This window comes from Peromyscus leucopus, chromosome X (assembly GCF_004664715.2).
Source record: "Peromyscus leucopus breed LL Stock chromosome X, UCI_PerLeu_2.1, whole genome shotgun sequence".
Lineage (NCBI taxonomy): Eukaryota > Metazoa > Chordata > Mammalia > Rodentia > Cricetidae > Peromyscus > Peromyscus leucopus.
Window position 1 is genome coordinate 132,223,287 of NC_051083.1, and position 22,003 is coordinate 132,245,289.

Genomic DNA, 22,003 nt, shown 5'->3' on the forward strand with positions numbered 1-22,003 from the left:
CCAAACAACAATTTCCATATCTAGAGGGCCTAGTTCAGTACCATGGGGGCTCCACAGTCACCAGTTCACAGTTCATGGGCTTCCACTAGTGTGGCCGGTCATCTCTGTACATCATGCCATCATGATCTCAACATCCCTCACCTGCAGTATCTCTCCTCTCTCTCATCAACTGGATTCCCAGAACTCACCCTGTTGCCTGGCCTTGGATCTCTGTATCTATCTCAATGAGTCACTGGACAAAGGCTTTATGATGACAGCTAGGTTATTTGTTAGGCTGGTCACCAGAGCAGACTGGTCCAGGCACCCTCTAGACCACTGCCAAGAGACTGAGGTGGGGTCAACCTTGTGGATTCCTGAGAGCCTCCCGAGTACCCTGCCTCTTCCTATTCACATGATGTCCTCATCTATCATGGTATCTTCCTCCCTGTCCTCCCACTCTGTCCCTGTTCCAGCTTGACCCTCCCATTTCCCTATGTTCTCATCCCCCACTCCTCGCCCTCTGACATCCCCCCCACACCCAGTCCAGTCATGTAGCTCTCATCCACTTCTTTGCAGGGTCATCCATGTGTCCCTCCAAGGGTCTTTCCCTGTTAGCTAGCCACTCTGGAGTTGTGTGTTGCAGTCTGGTCATCCCTTCCCTCACATTTAGTACCCACTTATGAGTGAGTACATACTATGTTTGTCCTTCTGAGTCTGGGTTACCTCACTCAAGATGATATTTTCTAGTTCCATCCATTTGCCTGCAAATTTCATGATATCATTGTTTTTTAATGCTGAGTAGTACTCCATTGTGTATATGTACCACATTTTCTTTATCCTTCTTCAGTTGGGGGGCACCTAGGGTGTTTCCAGGTTCTTGCTATTACAAATAATGCTGCTATGAACATAGTTGAGCATGTATCCTTGTGGTAAGATTGAGCATTCCTTGGGTATATGCCCAAGAGTGGTATAACTGAGTCTTGAGGAAGAATGATTCCCAATTTTCTGAAAAACCGCCATACTGATTTCCAGAGTGTTTGTACAAGTTTGCCTTCCCACCAACAATGTAGGAGCGTTCCCCTTGCTCCACATCCTCTCCAACATAAGCTGTCTGCAGTGTCTTTGATCTTATCCATTCTGACAGGTGTAAGATGGTATCTCAGAGCTGTTTTGATTTGCATTTCCCTGATGACTAAGGATGTTGAGCAATTCCTTAAATGCTTTCAGCCATTTGAGATTCTTCTGTTGAAAATTCTGTTAAGCTCTGTAGCCCATTTTTTAATTGTATTGTTCAGTATTTTGATGTCTAGCTTTTTGCATTCTTTATATATTTTGGAGATCAGCCCTCTGTCAGATGTGGGGTTGGTGAAGATCTTTTCCCATTCTGTAGGCTGTCGTTTGGTCTTATTGACCATGTTCTTTGCTCTACAAAAGCTTCTTAGTTTCAGGAGGTTCCATTTATTAATTGTCACTCTCAATATCTTTGCTACTGGTGTTATATTTAGGAAGTGGTCTCCTGTGCCAATTCGTTCCAGAATACTTCCTACTTTCTCTTCTATCAAGTTCAGTGTAACTGGATTTATGTTGAGGTCTTTGATCCACTTGGACTTGAGTTTTGTGCATGGTGATAAATATGGATCTATTTGCAATCTTCTGCATGTTGACATCCAGTTATGCCAATGTCATTTGCTGAAGATGCTTTCTTTTTTCCATGGTACAGTTTTGGCTTCTTTGTCAAAAATCGTATGTTCATAGGTGTGTGGATTAATGTCAGGGTCTTCAATTCAATTCCATTGGTCCACATGTTGGTTTTTATGCCAGTACCAAGCTTTTTTTTATTACTATAGCTATATAGTAGAGCTTGAGGTCAAGGATCATGATGCCTCCAGAGGTTGCTTTATTATACAGTATTCTTTTAGCTATCTTAGGTTTTTTGTTGAGACTATTTCTACATATAACTGTCTATATTCATTTTCTTCTCTCTTCAAAGCCTATGTACATTTTTACACACATTGTAAATTTTTTAGGGGTTTATTCCATCTGGATATGCCTTAGTGTGAATCTATTGCTTTAAACTGCGGAGTGGCTAGGACAGAAGCAGCATCCTTGGCTGTTGGCTCTGCCCACTTCAGCTTTCCAACATGACAGAGGCAATTCACCACCAGCTGTTGGAGCCATGCTCTCTACCAATTCTTGGATGCAGTGGGTTCATGTCTTTATACAATGCAGCTTGTAGCCCAGAAAACTTCTTTTTGTCTGTACTAGCAAAAGCTAAATTTACCACACAGTACACTGCACTGTTTGGAGAAACCTCTGTGTAACTTGGCAGGAATCCACCATGCTGTAGCTCAAGCCCATATGCTGTGAGCCCACCATACTGTAGCTCATGGCTTGCCTAAGACACAACTAGGAAGCTGTTTTCAGCTCTGTTTTAGAACTTTTTTTAAAGCTTCCTCAGGTTTTAGATGGAAACTCTCACCCCTCATTGGGCACCATTTGTAGTCAGATGGTTCTTAGGTCCCACCAAGCCCCCACAGTCCTGTGGCACCCTTACAGAGTAATAACTCAGAGGCTTATATTAATTATAACTGCTCAGCCATTAGCTCAGGCTTATTGTTGACTAGCTCTTACACTTAAATTAACCCATAATTCTTATTTATGTTTAGCCATGTGGCTTGGTACCTTTTCTTAGTTCTTTCTGCCTTGTCACCTTGCTTCCTCTGTGTCTGGCTGGTGACTCCTGACTCAGCCCTTCCTCTTCCCAGAATTCTCCTTGTCTGAGTACCCCTCCTATATTTCTTGCCTGGCTACTGGCCAATCAGTGTTTTATTTATCAACCAATCAGAGCAACACATATGCACAGCATACAGAAAGACATCTCACAGCATACTGGTGCTATTATGAAGGAGGAAATGGCGAAAATGGCGAAGAGGAGAGAGTTTCCTGGCAAGTGGGGTAAAGTGGCAACACAGAGGGAAAGGGAGAGAAGGGTATCTGAAAAAGCCATAGGGAAATCATATTAACTTTTGTTTACTTACTATTTTATATATGTGTACATATATGTCTATGTATAAATTTAACATATACATAAATATATTTTTAAATAAAGTTACATCACTTAGAGTGAAAATGCTCCCCTTCCAAAGCCATAGACTATCTAACAAAAACCCCAGTGTGAGGCATAGGAAACCTTCATTTGAGTTGTTGGTCAGAGGAGTTCAAGCAATTCCTAAAACAATACCAAAAATTGAAGGTAAGACACTATATTGTTGAAAACACCATATACTTTGGACACAGAACTTGGAGGAATTGAGCTGTAACTGACCTAGAAACTTCCTCCCTGAGGACTGACAAGCTCTCAGAGCACTGAAAGGAGCTCTGCAATATGTCAATGGAGAAAAGCAATCAGCAGTCCTACCAAGTTATAACACCTAGGAATCACAACAGTAACCAGAATGGCGAGATTCTGGAAGGTACAATAGTGGCATATATATCTTGAGGGTAACCAACAACTATCTAGTTGGACTTAAGGCACAGTCAACAGTAAGAAATTTATGGTAAACATGGTAAATCCAGCCTACTATTTGTGGCTGGTGAGGTCAAGGACCCTAGAGAAGAACTTACTATTGTCACTTTCCTAAGCCATTGTAATTTCTAACAGCATTATAAAACTTATCCTTATACCCACAGATAAGTGTAATTTTCACCCCTCATCAAAGAAGCTTCTCTTTTTTGCAATAGTTGGAGACCATTACAGAAAACCATTATGTGGTCAAAATACAGAAAATAACTAACTGTGGGTTACCAACACTATTGATACATCTATAACACAACCCATATACCTAAGGTTCAGGGAACATCGCAGAAGAGGGGTGGGAAGCATTTATGAACCAGGATGCCAAGACATCTACTATGAATCAGTGTCTACTATGTATGACAGGAAAGCTGCACCCATGAAATTTCAACAGTATGGTTGCCTAAACAAGATGTGAAAATTGGCAATACCAATTGGCATGCCAGCATGGATGGAAAAATTTCATAAGGCCCAATCCCTAAATGAAGAAGTATAGGCCATTAATCACTGCTGAGAAATTGAGAATCAATCTGCTCCAGGGAAGAGACACCTGAGGTGATCTAATCCCAAGTGGTCAGTCCTAAACATATATACATGTGAGTAACACTAAATTTACTCCACAAATTTTGTGTGTGTGTAGCAACAATAATTAAAGAATAAGAAGCCATGAATTTGAGGAATGAGGGTAAATATGAGAGGAGTTGGAGGGAAGAGAGGAAATATAGTAATCATATGAGATTCTCAAAAGTAAATTAAATTTATTTTAAAAGGAAGAAAAATGCCCCCTGATGTCAGAACATGGTCCAAGAATGAAGTTGTATGAGGATATTTGCTTGTCAGAAAACTCCAAGAAAATAAGACAAGAGTCTTGTAACCTCAGTTTATTCAAAAACACGGAATTGTGCTTAGTTTGTGCTTTCATGTCCCTACCAGGTATAGCAGATAGAAGTGAGTTTACTTCAGATTATTCATTACAAGTACCTATTGTTATCATTTATATGGCTCTATGGGAAAACATGTTTTGCCATGTATGGCTTGCCCTTGCCCTTGTGATTGGGCACTTTACTCATGTGACTATTCTTAGCCCTTGGAGTATAAATTATCTGATGCTGCAAATAAAGTTGGCTATTGCATATGACTTTAGTCTGCCTCATTTATTGACTCCATCGTTTCAAGCCATGACACCCTGAGAACCACAGGCCTAGAAAATGTTTTCATGCCTTAGGCAACATAGAGTACACCACACCTAGAAGCAGATTATTCCAACCTTTAACTGCTGATTCTCCCTTTATGTAGTTGCAGTTGCATAGCTAGATTTTCAAGAGAAGTGAATGAGCCTGCTTCCTATTTCTACTGTTAACTACAAAGCAAAATGAGAGGGATGCCATTGTCCATAGACGTACTTAAGTGCAACTCACTACCAATCCTCAAGAAGTCCTTATATGAGGGGAGAAAGAGGACCAAAGGGAGAGGAGAGAGATAACAAGAGAAAGTAATAAGGGGAGACAAATATCATGTTTTCTGTCATATACAAAATCTAGAATACACACACACATGCACATGCGCACACACACACACACACACACGCACATGCACATGCACACGCGCACACACACACACAGACAGAGAGAGAGAAACAGAGAGACAGACAGAGAGAGGAAGAGAGAGAGAGAGAAAACGGTGTTCTAGTTTGTTTCTCTGATGATGTAATAAAAACAGGTCAAAAACAATTTGGGGGAGAAAAGGGTTTATGTAATTTACAGATTATAGTGCATCACCAAGGAAATCCAGGCCAAGAGCTCAAGGCAGGAACTGAAGCAAAGGCCATGGAGAAACACTGCATACTGGCTTGCTCCCCATGACTTGCTCAGCTACTTTCTTATAAAACACAGGCCCATCTGCTGCCAACACTAGCCAGGACCTTCCTCCATTAATTAGCAATCAAGAAAATGCTCCCACAGACATTCTACTAGCTGATCTGATGGAGACAATTCCTCAGATGGGATTCCATCTTCCCATATAAGTCTAGTTTTTATCAAGTTCACAAAAACTATGACTGAGGGTATTTGGCCAGAGAAAAGAGACCAACATGGTGGTGGATGACAAAGGAGAATAGAGGAGCAAATATGAGCAAAACACAATTACATAGAGGCATAAAATACCAAACAAAACACACCACTTTATACCCTGAAAAATATGCAACAGAAAAGAAAATCCTGAGCAATACCCACAGCAGAGCAGCCTCAGCCTCACACAAATAGGAATGCATTAGGAACCTGGAAAGAACAAATATGGGCAGTGGTATCACAATTTGGTCAACAGTGTCATTCATTTTAAGGAAGCACTGAGAAGCCCTGACAAAACATTGAGAACTGTACACACAGTAACAATGGTAAATTTAGCAGAACTTACTCATATGAAAATTCAGGCTGCTCTTAACACAAATACAAGGGCATGCTTTTCAAAAGTGTGAAAGATGAATTCATAAAACCTGCTAAGTAAATGAGTTTTGAATATAAATAACCTGCAAAATGCTTCTTCCAAAACATACCATAAAGGGCAATAAATTAGTATAAGCATAGTCCTGCTCCAAACCCTCTTACCCACATAAATCATCGTCTCTGGATTCTAGAGAAGGAAGAAAGCAAAGTAAGTAATCCCAGGCTCATCTTAACTCTTGCTTCCTTAGCATGTGATGATATTTCACTAGACCTTCTTAGTGGTGAGACTCCTAAGTGGACCATGCTACACTTCCCAGAGCCTGACTCCTGAGGTTAGTCTCAAAGATGCCTTATCTGGTGCCAACCTTAACTACATTTGTTTCTTCTAATCTGGACTTTTCTCCCATCAGAGGATCAATAACTTTGCCTAGAATACAGAATCTAAAATTAGCATCTTTGCCAAGCACGGGAATCTCAGCACTCAGAATGCTGGACCAGGAAGATTCGAGACCAGCCTGGGCTACATAGTAAGACCCTGTCTCAAAAAAAAAAGAAATAAAACTTACATTATGGCTGAGAGTGGTCTCAGACAATATTTGAAGTTACATCTGGAAAACTCTAAACCCTCAAGAAAACTATTGACAGTGGCCTTCTTGTCACAAAGACTGGCCTGTATTTTTTCAAAAACTCAAGCAGTACATGGTATCTGCTACATCTAGTGCATGAAAGAACAAGGAAGCTAGCTGGAGCTTTCAGTGGCATGTGTAAAGACAATACCCAGAAGCAGTGAGAACTCTGACCCATAGTAGTCACACAGGTCATCTGAAGGTACCAACTGATGACAGCTTTCTGTCAAAAAAAAAAAAAACCTACCCTGGAGTCCCCATAGACAGCTGAGAGTAGGCTAAGCTGATAGTTTTTTTACAATAGGTGACAATAGGTAAAAGACAGAGGCTCAATAGTAATCTTGGTCCCAGTCTGCCCAGATTTCAGGCCAGAACTCAAGAGACTCCTCCAAAGAACTAGAGCCCAAATGATGGACTTTGGGAAGGAAAAGGAGTCAAGCACCCACCTGAGAAGTTATACTAGAAGCCATTCACACAGTGAGGTATGGGTGGATTGGGAACCAAGCAGGCAACAGAAAGATTAAACAGAGGGAAGAGCCACTCACTTACTGCTGTGCAGAAAATTCCTTCTGTAACCCAGGCAAGGCTTCTCCAGCCACTTTGCCACCTCTCACACCACACTCCAACATCTTAATAATGAATGATTAATGTAGTAGACACCAAAAGAATCACAATCATGGATTTGAACAAATTATTTATGCATACATGTTGATAACAGCCCTGTCAGTGATAGTCAAAGATACAAACAACCCATCCATGGATGAATGGATAAGCAAAATGTGATAAATACATACAACAGAATAATATTCAGCCTCAAGAGGAAAGACACTTCTAACATTCTATAACATGGTACAGTACTGAAGGCATTATAAGGACTGCAGTAATCTAGTTACAAAAGGACCCAACTGTATGTCTACACATCTATGGTACCTTAAAATAGTCCAAGACACAGAAACGGTGAGTATCATGGTAGTAGCAGTTGGAAATGGAGAGTTACTTTTAGTAGGACAGAGTCAATTTTGCAAGAACAAAATTCTCTGGATGGATAGTGGTGATTAAAGCACAGCAATGTAATTTTACTTAATGCCACAGAAGTAAACCAATGAAAGCAGTAAAGATAGGACAGTTCAGTGGCACATACCTTTAATCCCAGTAATTGGAAGGCAGAGGCAGGGTCTCTGAGTTCAAGGCCATCCTGATCTCCATATTAAGTTCCAGGCCAACAGGACTATACAATTAGACTGTCTCAAGAAAAATGGTTAATCAATATAAAACCAGATACACTGAATCTGATAAAAGAGGAAGTGAGGAATAGCCTTGAACACATTGGCACAGGAGACAACTTTCTGAACAGAACGCCAATCATGCAGACACTAAGATTGACAATTAACAAATGAGACCTCATGAAACTGAAAAGCTTCTGCAAGGCAAAGTACACTATCAAAAGAACAAAACTACAGAATGGGAAAAGATCTTCACCAAACCCATGTCTGACAGAGGAATAATATCCAAAATACATAACGAACTCAAGAAACTAGACATAAAAAATCAAATTAAAAAACAGGGCACTGACCTAAACAGAGAATTCTCAACAGAGGAATCTCAAATGGCCAAGAATCACTTAAAGAAATGTTCATCATCCTTAGCTATCAAGGAAATGTAAATCAAAAGGACTCTGATTCCATGTTACACCTATTAGAATGGCTAAGATCAAAAACACAAGTAACAGCTTATACTGGAGAGGATGTGGAGCAAGAGGAACGTTCCTGCACTGATGGTGGGAATGCAAACTTGTACAGCCACTTTGGAAATCAATATGGTGGTTTCATAGAAAACAGGGAATCAATATACCTAAAGACCCAGTTATACCAATTCTAGGCATATACCTAAAGGACACTCCACCACACCAAAAGGACACTTACTCAATTATGTTCACAGCAGCCTTATTCATAGTAGCCAGAAACTAAAAACAACCTAAATGTTCCTTAAGTGACGAATGGCTAAAAAAAAAAAAAAATGTGGTACATTTTGTTGTTGGAGGGCTTCTTTCCAGGTTCCCCAAGCCCCGCAGTCCCACAATCCATGTATAAAATAATCACTCAGATGCTTATATTTTTTATAAACTGTATGGCCATGGCAGGCTTCTTGCTAACTGTTCTTTTATCTTAAATTAACCCATTTCTATAAATCTATACCTTGCCATGTGGCTGGTGGCTACCAGAGTCTTTACATGTTGCTTGTCCTGGCGGTGGCTGCAGTGTCTCTCCCCTCAGCCTTTCGCTTCCCAGAATTTTCTTCTCTCCTTGTCCCACCTACTTCCTGCCTGGCCACCTACTTCCTGCCTGGTCACTGGCCATCAGTGTTTTATTTATATAGAACCATATCCACAGCACTTCCCCTTTTCTTCTTTTTTTTTTTTAAAAAAGGAAGGTTTTAACTTTAACATGGTAAAATTACATATAACAATTACGGAGCAAGAATTATAGTTACAATATTAAAGAAGATGTCCTATCTATCTTATATTTGTGAGTTTAAGGTTTTATATCTAACTTATCTTTTATCATAATTGAGGAAATTACAACTATCAAGTCTTCAACCATATCAAAGACCTGAGAAGGAACATAATGGTACCTGAGAAATAGTAGATGGATGCAAGCAACTTTCGGGAATCTTGCAAAAGTAGACCAAGACAGCTGGCAGCCTGGACAATCACCTAATGTTTCTCAGCATTGTTGGTGCATTCAAATTGGCTACAGGCATAGAGTATCTGACAGACCATTTTCAGAAGCAGGATTTCTGAAAGACCATCTTACCCTGTCTTGGCAGAGTACAGTGATCGCTTTCCTTGTGTCCCACTTGTCCAGAAAGGACAGCATTGCATTTGTACTGTCAGCCATCAAGGCAAGGGCAGTTCTTTGCCCAGTAGGCCATTTTGTGCCAAAAAGACAAACTTCCAAATGGAAATGTCTTAGAAGCCCAACATTTTCTCGGGATCAATTGGTGTAGCCAGGAGCAATTGTGTCTCACGTCAACAGAATTCTAAGTTATTTAAATGCCATATTCTCTAGGTCTATGAAGTGTTTGAAGATTACCTATCTATCTGAAATATATCTATGTATACCTAGAAGACTTAACTAACATGGCTACAGATATGATTATCATAGATGACTAATTATTAATCTATTTTTTAATTATCCATTACAATTTTAAATGAGTTACATAAACATAATACCTCAAACAAGAATAGAAATATATATATATATATATATATATATATACAGTATAACAAAATTAACTTCAAGATTGTATCAATAAACTAAAATTTATACCAATGTAAAATATTTTAAACATAAACTAAAATCTATACCAATGTAAAACATTTTAAACAAGTTGTTCTTTAAAAGTAGGTTCATTAATCTACCCTTTTATCTTATCATCTCTATATCCTCCTATATATCTATATCATATCCCCTTTTCTTTTTTAGAAAAAGATCACATTTTTAATCAACCTGTTTTAAATAAAAATATTGTTTTTTCCCTGCCCCACACCAGAGGGCTCTTCTGATTTGGGACACAAGAATCTCTTAACCATTTTTTTTTAAGTAATATGTCTGGGTTTAGAGGGGGAGTGAGTCAATTCCACCTCTAAAGCCAGCTTGGTATATTTGGGAATTTGGACGTAGCATCTCTTACTACTTCCTGCTGGAGGGGGGCGCTGTATCTTATAGGGTTGCAAAGAAAATTTTAGGCCTATGGGGTAGTCCATGAGGCTGTATTGTGTGAACCAGTTGCCTTGAAATCGCTCTGGATGTTGGATCATCTGGGCCATGGTGTCATCGGAGACCTTTTAGGGGGTCTTGGCTGGTGAAACCTGATGTATCTTAATCTGGAACAAATCCACAGCCTCTGGCTTTCTGTGGAAACAAAAGCAGAACCTCTTTTCCAAAGTAACATATCCTTATATCCAAATTTTGAAGTCAAGGTATCTTTAAAATTTACATTTTGGCATAACTGAACAGCTTTTATAATCAAATGTTTTTGTTTAGTTACGAATATCAAAGACAACATAATCCAGATTTTATGTGTGATAGCCATCTTTACGTGGCTTATTACCTTTGATTTTTTTTTAAAAACACTTTATTTTTAGATACTATTTGTTTATATAACAGTATATATTTTTTCTTTAAGCCTGAACCGGCGCTGTGGCTGTTGGCTCCGCCCACTTCAGCTTCCCAACATGGTGGTGGTACATTTTCCGCCAGCTCTTGGAGCCATTAATTCTCAGAAATAGTGGGTCTAAGCTTTTATCAAAGCAGTGTGTAGCCCAGAAACCTCTTTTTTTTTTTTAATACTAGTAAAGACTAAATCTACCACACAGCTTAATGTGCCGCTGGCAGACGCCACATTTCCACCATACTGCCGGTCAAACGCACACTCCAGGAACCCGCCAGTGTTCAAACCTGCGTTTTGCGGCATCTAGCTGCCCGTATGAGACAAGAAGCAGGAACCTGGTTTTGGTTCTGTTTAGAATTGGTTATTAAATATTCTCAGGTTTAAGGTGGAAACTTGAGCCGTTGGGCGCCATTTGTTGTTGGAGGGCTTCTTTCCAGGTTCCCCAAGCCCCGAAGTCCCACAATCCATGTATAAAATAATCACTCAGATGCTTATATTTTTTATAAACTGTATGGCCGTGGCAGGCTTCTTGCTAACTGTTCTTTTATCTTAAATTAACCCATTTCTATAAATCTATACCTTGCCACGTGGCTGGTGGCTTACCAGAGTCTTTACATGTTGCTTATCCTGGCGGTGGCTGCAGTGTCTCTCCCCTCAGCCTTTCGCTTCCCAGAATTTTCTTCTTTCCTTGTCCCACCTACTTCCTGCCTGGCCACCTACTTCCTGCCTGGTCACTGGCCATCAGTGTTTTATTTATATAGAACCATATCCACAGCAACATTTACACAATGTGATATTACTCAGCTGTAAAAAAAAAAAAAAAAAAATGACATCAGGAAATTTTTTGGCAAATGGTTGGAACTAGAAAAGATCATCCTGAGTGAGGTAACCCAGACACAGACAGATAATCATGGTATGTTATCACTTATATGTGGAGTGGATATCAGCCATAAAGGATAACCATGTTATAATCCACAGACCCAGAGAGAAGTTAAGTATTAAGGAGGGCTCAAAGCAGGATGTATGAATCTCATTGCTTAGGAGAAATAGAATGGACATTGCAAGTGGACAGGGGGAGGGGTCTGGATGGGGGGTGGTGATGGGAACAGAAGGGATCAGGTCGGGAGAGGATGGGAGGAGAGAAATCTGGTGGCATCTCTGGGATGAGCTAAAAAGAGCAATGGAGACTCCCAGGAATACATGAGGATGACCCTAGCTAAGACTCCTAGCAATGGGGGACATGGAGTCTCCACAGGCAAGACTTCCAGGGGAGGGACTAGGACACCAATTCAACCACAAACCTTTCAACCTACAATTTGTCCTGCCTACAAGATGTACCAGGGTAAAGATGGCACAAAAATTGTGGTAGTGACTAATTAGTGAGTAGCATAGCTAGAGAAATATACTCTGAGAGGGAGCTGAGAGGGAACTTGCCCCTGAGGTCCAAGACCCAGAGGCAGGATACCTCAGAGACCTAGAATAGAACCAAACATGAATTGGCAAAAAAAAAAAGTCAATGAAATGATTCCTAATGACATTCTACTATAATCATAGACTGATGCCTAGCCTAACTGTCATCAGAGAGGCTTCACCCAGCAACTGATGGAAAAAGATACAGATGTTATGCCCAGATTGTGACTCCCCAAAGAGACCACCTTGGATGTCCAGAATGCAACAGCAAGGTTTATTCTGTAGATACAAGTCTAGACAGGGAACTCATTCCTATACCCAATAGAGTGAGGCAGGGAGGTTGCTCTTTCTTTGTGTGGCTAGCTTTTTAAAGGCAAAAACCACAAGCCCTTCAGGGGGTTGGGGGGGGGGTTGCACGGGTGCAACTCGAATTGGTTTACTTTTATCTCTGTTCTCTTTTAATTGGGTGAGGGTATGTAACCTTTGAATTTACTGGTTGGTGGTTACAATTATCACTTTGGGGGCAGTCCAGCACAAGTCCCAGGCTTTGTCCTTGAGCCTCCATGGGCGCTGGCTGGCCTAGCACGTCATGCACATAACTCTAAGTTGGTGAGGGGCCCCAGACAGTAAACATCTGGCTGAACTTTTAGCAGTCAGAGTACATGCAGAAAGGGAGCTACTGCAAGGACTATGTCTTTTGTTCACAGCCCTCCCAGAGACTGCTTGCTCAGTCTCAGGAAACTGAAATTGAGGCCTGATCTCTGAGACAAGACTGAGCAGCCTGTTATGGCATCTGCTTGGTCCTTTCACAGAGACCTACAGCCAAATGTTAGGTGGATCTCAGGGAATCCTGTGGAAGATGGGGAGGATTGTAGGACCCCATGGTGCTAAGGGCAGCACAAGAAAACCCATTGAACCAATGAATGGTGGCTCATAGGGGCTCACAGAGATTGAACCAACAATAAGGAAGCCTGCATGAGTCTGACCTGGGACCTCTACATATATATTACAGTTGTGTAACTTAGTCTTCCTGTGGGACTCTGAACAGTGAGAGCAGGGGCTGTCTCTAACTGTGTTGCCTGCTTTGGGGGTCCCTTTCCCCTTACCAGATTGCTTTACAAACCTTAATAGAAGAGAAGGGGTCTAGTCTCACTGCAACTTGATATACCATTCTGGCTGATATCTATGGGAGGCACACCTGTATCTGAATAGAAACAGCGGAGGAGTTGATAGGGTGGGGGATGGAAAAGTAGGAACTGGGAAGAAGGGAGGGAGGAGAAACTTGGATTGTGATGTAAAAAATAAATTTAGAAAAAGTGGTTAAGATGGTAAGTTCTGCAGCTGTTTTTTTTTTTTGGGGGGGGGTTCGAGACAGGGTTTCTCTGTGTAGCTTTGCGCCTTTCCTGGAACTCACTCTGTAGACCAGGCTGGCCTCGAAATCACAGAGATCCGCCTGGTTCTGCCTCCCAAGTGCTGGGATTAAAAGCGTGCGCCACCGCCACCACTGTTAGTTATTTAGCTGCGTTGTGTTCTTACCCTGCAAGGAAACGTCACGAAACACGACAGAATCCGCTTATAAGAGTTTATTAGAAATAAAGGGATAGAGAGTGCAGGCCTGTGGGAGAGACACGTGCGTGGAGAAGAAGGACTGGGGAGCATGGTGCCCCACTTTAAAACCGGCTGGGGGCGTGGCCAGGTCACGTCACTACTCCACGCGTGTGTGTAGATCACATGGTCACATTGCGTGCTTACGTGACCATGTAACGTCACGGACCCTGATCATGCGAGACCCCTTGGCCCGGAACTTGCTAGGCGGAGATGTCCGGGTCCGCCGGGTATCCTGGCTACAAGAAACACTTTGATCCGGAAATGGCTAGGCGGAAGTGTCCGCCTGGTAAATAAACCCTTCAACCACCACCTGGCAAGATGGTAAATTCTATGATGTGTATTTTACTAATATTTAAATGTATATTAAAATTTGAGAATTTTTGTCAAAAAGAGACTAGTACAGGAAAGGTGGTAGTTATGTATTGCCCAGAGTCCTGGGAAGACTCTACAACCAGTGTGGGACATCTGAGGGGGAAAAAAATCTATGTACAGTATGCTCTTATATCTGTTAACTTTATTCCTCTGAGACAAAATTCTATTTATACAGCTATATAGCTCCATCAGGCATTCAGGGCAGGAATAAATCTAGATACACGAAGCTCTTTGTCTATCTACATTATTTCTCTTGGATGAAATCCTGTCTACATAGCTTCAGTTCCATCCTGAAACTGTTTCACTTTGTCCCCTCTTTTACTGTCCTCTCATAGTCCTGCTAACAACTAAGCTCTTATGCTTCCAGCCTCATCTTCGTCCTCTGTTTCTACGCCCTCCATCTCTACTTGCTCTCTACTCCTGACTCTGATGAACTCTACAAGAGTTGTGCCTTACCATCTACAAAACCTCTGTGTTGTTACCTTCTCCCTGGTCATGCAGTTCTGTCTGCCTCTATGGAAAATGCCTGTTTCATCTTCCCCTGGCCACTACCTTCCACCTTGATATGTAAAAACCTCCTTTGTTCTCAGTCAATTGCTCTGGAGAGCCACTAGGCCTCAAGGCAAAGGGAGGGTCTGAGCTTCATTTGCACAAGAAACAAAGCTATGCATCTACCACCTGCTTGGCTCTGCCTATATAACCTTATCTTACTGGGCCAAGCAGGAAGTTCACACACACATTCTATGGGAATTGTGAGCATAAGAAATTCATAACAAGGCACAGCTGAATATTAAGCTATGTAACACTGTGGGAGCCTGTTTTCAGGTTCCTTATGGCTTTACCCAGCAGGTCCACATAAACAGGATGATTAGGGCCATGGGCCTGAGTGCAGGTGTCTGAGATGGTCTGCACTTGGCTGTGCTGGGGGGAGGTCTTTTGCTCCACCCCTTGGCATCTCTATAAATACCCTGGGGCAGAGACAGTCTGGCCATTGGAAAAGGTTCCAGGCCCTCTCGAGGTTATCCTTTATTTTCTATCTGTTTATATCCGCAGTCTAGATCCTTCTATCAAATATTTCCTGCTGCTCGCACTCAAGAAAACTCTGGGGAACTGTGGGGTTGGTGGGTAAATGCCCCACAGAATGGCACCATGAACAGGTACTAAAGAAAAAAAAGGAGAGGACTAAAGACAAATGAACAGGGACTAAAGACAAAGTAATAGGGACTAAAGATAAAGGAAAATAATAGTTTTATTACAGAGTTTTTGGCAAAAGTGTGAGTCAACCCTGCCAGTGGAAAGTGGCATGCCAATGTTTCGGAAAATATATCTATTATTGAGGGGCAGGGATTTTATCCTTGAGAGAAAAGGAAAACGGACTGGAAGGATGTCCAGTGCTGCAGCACAAAATTCTCTTCTGTCAAAATTTTCTACCTTCTATCTGTTGGTTAAATTGGCACTGCTGCTCTTCTTGGCTGCCCACCACCCATAGCAGCCATGCCGGCGGAGAGTGCAAATCGAAAAAATCATAAGCCATAGTTACCTTTTTAGAGCTTTATTGGGGAGGGGAGGGCGAGGGAGAGAGAAAGAGAGGGAGAGAGTACAGACAGAAGGGAGGAGCAGAAAGGAAAGAGAGGGACGCACAGAGGGCCCACCTGCTTTTTAGGCTGGGATGCCATCGAAGGTTGATGACATAATTAAGAACTGAATCCTTACATCCCAGACTTTCCCTTATTATAAAAAAAGCAAGTAGATGGGACTAGGGGCATCGTTCCTCTCAAAAATTGCTTCCAGCTGACTCTTGGATGTTGGTTGGCTCTGGGGGAATGGAGAAGAGGAGTTTTCTGAGGTAGACAGGCGTTATGGCATGCTGTCTGTCATCCGTTTGCTCTGGAGACATGTATCTCTCTTGGCTATGGCTGGAAACTTTTTGTTTGACAAGATGCTGGTAACAGAGGAAAAAAAACTTAGAGAGATAAAAGAATCATTATTATTTTATGTTGACATTTATCTGAGGTAGTTCCAGTCTGTCCCTATGGATTTTGAAACATGTTAAGTTTTATCAGAGACAGATTATTTTGTTTTGAAATTTTTTTGGGGGGGGGTGTTTCGAGACAGGGTTTCTCTGTGTAGCTTTGCACCTTTCCTAGAACTCACTCTGTAGCCCAGGCTGGCCTCGAACTCACAGAGATCCACCTGGCTCTGCCTCCCAAGTGCTGGGATTAAAGGTGTGTGCCACCAATGCCCAGAGACAGATTATTTTAAAGCACCTGTTTCCTTTATTAGTTTGGCATCCAGGAGACAGGTGATCAATTCTTAAAAGTATCCCAGTAATAGATGTTTATATTAAAGTCTTTTTATAGCACCCAGATGCTTTTAGGTCTGGGGGTGTAACTACCTTTAGCTGTTACAGTGTCTTGCTGATCTCTGGACTCCGGTTCTGTGGTGGTCCTGTATCATTGGCTGAACAGTGAGTTAGAACAGGGGACTGGGAAGAAAAAAGCTCGTGGTGGATGAGAATTTATTTTTTGGAATTAGCGACAAGGCAAAGATCAGGGCCCTGTCTGTATGCATGTGAAAAACTCAGGCAGTGGATCTGGAGTGAAACAATGAGTTCTCATTTTAGGTGGAAATCTTTTTTCATTAAGTAACTCTGAAAGTGCAATTAAATCTGGTGAGGTGGTAAGGCTGTCCTCTGTACCCGACAATAAAGGAGAGGTGGCATCCCCAAAACTCCCATGACTGAGTCAGTGGCTCTGGTGTCCAAAAGGAAGGAAACGGATCACTTCCCTGCTGTGTTCTGTGTTCCCTGCCATGTCTGTAGCCAAGCGTGTAGGAGGTCTTAGCTTGATGTACCCATGCATCTTGGTGCCTGGGGGCAGTCAGCTGACTGGTTGTCTTTCTAGGCAGCCCTTTTAACAAGGCTGTTGATGGCCTGGCAGGACATTTACTAGCCTGTGGCTTTTTCCTCACTTAAAACTGTTAGCATGGTATCCTCTCTTCTGAGCAAAAACCCAGAGGAAATTTGCCATCCTCTCTGAGTAGAAATGCATTTCAGGGATACTAGGTTTCCTGTATTAGTAAACTTCTGGGAGCACAGAGCTGAGGCAAAAAGGTGCAGGACCCAGGGGAAGATTGCTAATGAACAAACAAAGCTAAAGCCAGTGGGAACAGCACAGTTGTTTGCTTTTCTACAAGTCCTGGGTTGATAGGTCCACAGCTGCAAAAAGAAATCTGAGAAAAGCTTTCCTATCAGAGTAAAGACCTTTCTGGGAAAATAGTAAAGCTGAACTGTGTCTGAAGCAGTTGTGCTGCTGAGTCAGAATGCTGTCTGGAGAAAGAGCCCAGCCAGGGCAGAACAGGAGTAAAGCTTTCTTTTCTGTCAGAGAAAGCATCTCTTTGAGAAAAGCTTTGTTTCAACTGACTCCTGGTGAAATGAGGGAGTATAGCCCTGAGAGGTGATTGCTTCTGGCATAAGCTCTGTCCTTGAGCACCCAAACAAATACAACCCACTGGGGAACTATGCCAGGTGAAGGCCTGAGGAAGTGAAACACCTGTCCTAATGCGAGCTTAGATAGGACAAAAACCTCCATTGATAAGCTTTATTTATGAACACAAACCTCAGACCCCAAAACCAGAAATGGACAAAAAGCCCCTACCTTCAGAAGCAAAAAAACTGTCACTATAGTGTCGGAAACTGTTTCTGGGGTAGAGGGGATAAACTGAGACCAAACTGGGTACTGTCAGGAAGAAAGACTCTGAAGAAACAGAGAAGGGACAGATTCCTCCCCAGAAAGTGCATGACCTGACAAAGCTGCTAGAGTTTGAGGCAGATTGGGGGGGGAAACCCCCTACCTCCAAAGGCAGCTAGACAGATACCTGAAGATCTGCATCTGGGGGGGGAAGGAACAAGCAAAATATGATAAAGATCTATCACTCTATATAAATAAAACACTGATGGCCAGTGACCAGACAGGAAGTATAGGCGGAACAAGGAGAGATGAGAATTGGGGAAACAGGAAGAAGGGGGAGAAACACTGCAGCCATCGCCAGGAGAAGCAACATGGCCACCAGCCACGTGGCAAGGTATAGATTTATAGAAATGGGTTAATTTAAGATATAAGAACAGTTAGCAAGAAGCCTGCCACGGCCATAGTTTATAAGTAATATAAGTGTCTGAGTGATTATTTTATATGTGGATTATGGGACTGCGGGGCTTGGTGGAACCTCCAGCAACAATCTATCAGTGGGAGAAAATGTCTCTGAAGGAGTTATTGAAAGGCTCTGTTGTAAATGTTTTTGTTTTTCACTGGCTAAGGCAAACACAAGCCCCAGGGAAAGTTGCTATCAGAAATTGCCCACCTCAATGCATGCTAACAAGGCAGGTGCAGTTCTGATTTGGGGGCCAGTGTCAAATGAAGGAGAGACACCTGTGAAGCCAGCTGAGGAGAGAATAGAAATCTCTCAGTGTACCATAGCTGAAAATGTTAATGCTTGTTCAAATCTCCCATTGCAAAAGCAAAAGCTTTGTTCAAACCTCCCAGGCAAGAATTTGTAAGCAAGTCTGGTAAAAGAGAACCAGTTGACTCTCAGACCTGAAAAGAACTATGGGAAATGAAGTCCAAAAGCTAGCTTGCAATAAGGGACTGATATAAGGGAAATGCAACCTGGGAAAGGTAGTTTTTCCACTAAAGATGCAACATTGCTCCGAAATACTTTTGTCAGCTCGAAAATACGTTCAAGGTAAACTTAAAATACAGCTTTTAAAAGAATAAGGAGGAAAATCGTCTAAGAGTTTAAGTGTCAGTTTCAATGAAAAATTGAAAGGATACGGAACTAGGTGCTTTGAGGTTTGGGGCTCGGCTGGTAAAATGCCTTATTTACCCTAATAGCCATGCAAAGTGTTTACGGTAGTTGGATGACAAAAGCTACCTCTAAGAGCAAACAAGCCACTTTAAAATCCTTAAAACAAGGGAAAGCAGTTTATACACTGAATGTTGTCTTAGATATGAAGAAACATATGTTGAAATTAAAAAAGTTCTTTGCCTTTTGAACAAACTGCCTGCAATGAGTAATTCCTTTGCAAATCTAATAAGGAGACAAGGAAACCAGCATTCAAAATGAAATGACTGCTTTATAGATGGGAAACAAACTTCAGAAAATCTTACCAAAAAAAAAAAAAAAAAAAAAAAAAAAAAAAAAAGCTGTCTTACAAAAGAGTTGCTTCACCTGAAAGTTCCTTTTAAGAAATCAATGCTAAATATCACAGCTGCTAATACATCAGGAGTTAAAGCTAATGAAATGAAAGTATTAAATCCTGAAAATGCTTTTTCTCAGAGTAATCTAATGAAGGATTTCATGAAAGAACATCTATGTTCTTGACTCCTTTGAATAGTAACAGTTTTGGTGAAAATATTGGAACTAACAACAATCAAGTCAAAATGTTTCAACAAATTCAAGACGCAATTCCACAAAAGAAAGCTGCCATGCTTTGTGGGCCATATTAGAGCTCACTCCAAACTTCCTGGTCCTTTAGTTGAGGGTAATTCAATGGCTGAGCATTGTCCCAAGTGGAAATCACTCAACAGTCACATGCTCTTCATCAAAATAGCAAATGCTTAAAAAAAAATAGCAAATGCTTAAGAAAGCAATTCAATCTTACCAAAGAAGCAGCTCATCAAATAGTTAAATGATGTGGGATATGTCCAAAATATTTTCCTATCCCTCACTTAGGGGTAAACCCTCAAGGTCTTCTTCCCAATCATCCATGGCAAATGGATGTTACACATATTGCAGAATTTGGCAAATTAAAATATGTACATGTGACCATTGACACTTATTCAGGATTTTTAATGGCTAGTGCACAACCTGGGGAAGCTACAAAACATCTAATTATTTACTGCTTGAAGTGTTTTTCGTATATGCGTATACCAAAAATTATTAAAACTGATGATGGTTCTGGATGTAGTAGTAAGGCATTTCAACAATTTTGTACCCAATGGGAAATCTTACATAAAACAGGTATTCCTTATAATCCTCAGGGACAAAGTATTGTAGAGCGGGCGCATAGCAGTCTTAAAATACAACTTCAAAAAATAAAAATAAGATCCCTGGGCACCAGCCACTCCGGGAAATCCTGCCCAACTTGGCCACAGGCTCTGGCCACCGGGCAGGTCCCCTTCTAGCCCCACCAGGAGGGATCCCCTTCTCCAAGCCCCCCAGCAGCCCCTGCAATCTCCGCGCCCTGACCCCACGCCCATCTGCCCAAGACCCCAGCCACTTCCTGAGACTTAGAGACCGGCCCCCAGCTCCCATCCTGCCCCTGACTTCCCTTCTGGACCAGAGAGAGTTGGACAAGAGAACTCCCTTTTGGACAAGAGAGAGAGACTTCCTGAATCTGTCAGCTCTTTCTGAAACAAGTACACTGATAAGACCAAGAAGGAACCACGAGGAGATGGGCAGACGTCAAGGCAGAAGTACATACAACAAAATGAAGAGCAATACAGCATCACCAGAACCTAGCCCCCCTCCAACATCTAGACCTGAACACCACAAATTGGAAGAAGCAGAAGAAAGTAGCCTTATGAGTAACTTCATGAAGAAGGTAGAGGCTTGTGTAGAGGAAAAGACAAGAAAATTGGAAGAATGCTGTAAACAACTAGAGGAAAGGGCAAACAAATTAGAAGAAAACAATAAAGCCCTCCAAGAAAACAATAAACTCCTGGAAGAAAACAATAAAATCCTGCAAGAAAACAATAAAGCACTGAAAGAAAATCATGAAAAAGTAATGAAACAAAGGAAACAGTCCAAGAACTGAAAAGGGAAATTGAAAAAATAAAGAAGACACAAACAGAGGGAATGCTGGAAATAGAAAAACTGAGTAAAAGATCGGGAACTTCAGATGCAAGTATAACCAACAGAATGCAAGAGATGGAAGAGAAGATTTCTGGCATTGAAGACATAGTAGAAGAAATAGTTTCATCAGTTGAAGGAAACACTAAAGCCAACAAAGTCATGAACCAAAATGTACAAGAAATTTGGTACACCATGAAAAGACCAAACCTACGAATTATAGGGATAGAAGAAGGTGAAGAATACCAACTCAAAGGCACAGAAAATATATTCAACAAAATTATAGAAGAAAACTTTCCCAACTTAAAGAAGGAAATGCCTATGAAGATACAAGAAGCCTATAGAACACCAAACAGACTAGACTCCCCAAAAAAGTCCCCTCGCCACATAATAATTAAACAACTAAATGTACAGAATAAAGAAAGAATATTAAGAGCAGCCAAGGAAAAAGGCCAAGTGACCTATAAACGTAAACCCATCAGAATAGCACCCGATTTCTCAGTGGAGACTTTGAAAGCCAGAAGGACCTGGACAGATGTAATGCAGACACTAAGAGACCATGGATGTCAGCCCAGACTAATATACCCAGCAAAACTTTTAATCATCATAGACGGAAGGAACAAGACATTCGAAGACAAAGCCAGATTTAAACAATACCTATCCACAAACCCAGCCCTACAGAAAGCACTAGAAGGAAAATTCCAACCGAGGGAAGTCAGATACACAATCGAAAACACAGGCAATAGATAAAGCCACAACAGTAAACCCCAAAGAAGAGAAGTACACACACACTACCACCAAAAATAACAGGGATGAAGAATCACTGGTCATTAATATCCCTTAATATCAACGGACTTAATTCACCTATAAAAAGACATAGACTTACAGAATGGATACAAAAGCAGGACCCATCTTTCTGCTGCATACAAGAAACACATCTCATATTCAAAGACAGACACTACCTAAGAATA

The 22,003-nt window shown here is 41.4% G+C and overlaps 1 protein-coding gene across 2 annotated transcripts in view; it reads right to left on the reverse strand.

Annotated features, from left to right (window-relative positions):
* Positions 1-15,737: 15,737 nt before the first annotated feature.
* The window catches only part of Ids (iduronate 2-sulfatase), a 45,219-nt gene continuing 38,953 nt past the window's right edge, over positions 15,738-22,003 (reverse strand). The window contains exon 10 of one of the 2 annotated variants that reach the window (XM_037199264.1): positions 15,738-16,125. In XM_037199264.1, the coding sequence (XP_037055159.1) occupies positions 16,094-16,125 (32 nt within the window). In that variant the 3' untranslated portion in view covers positions 15,738-16,093. The remainder of the gene's footprint in view (positions 16,126-22,003) is intronic. The other variant, XM_028862640.2, reaches the window with a different exon arrangement.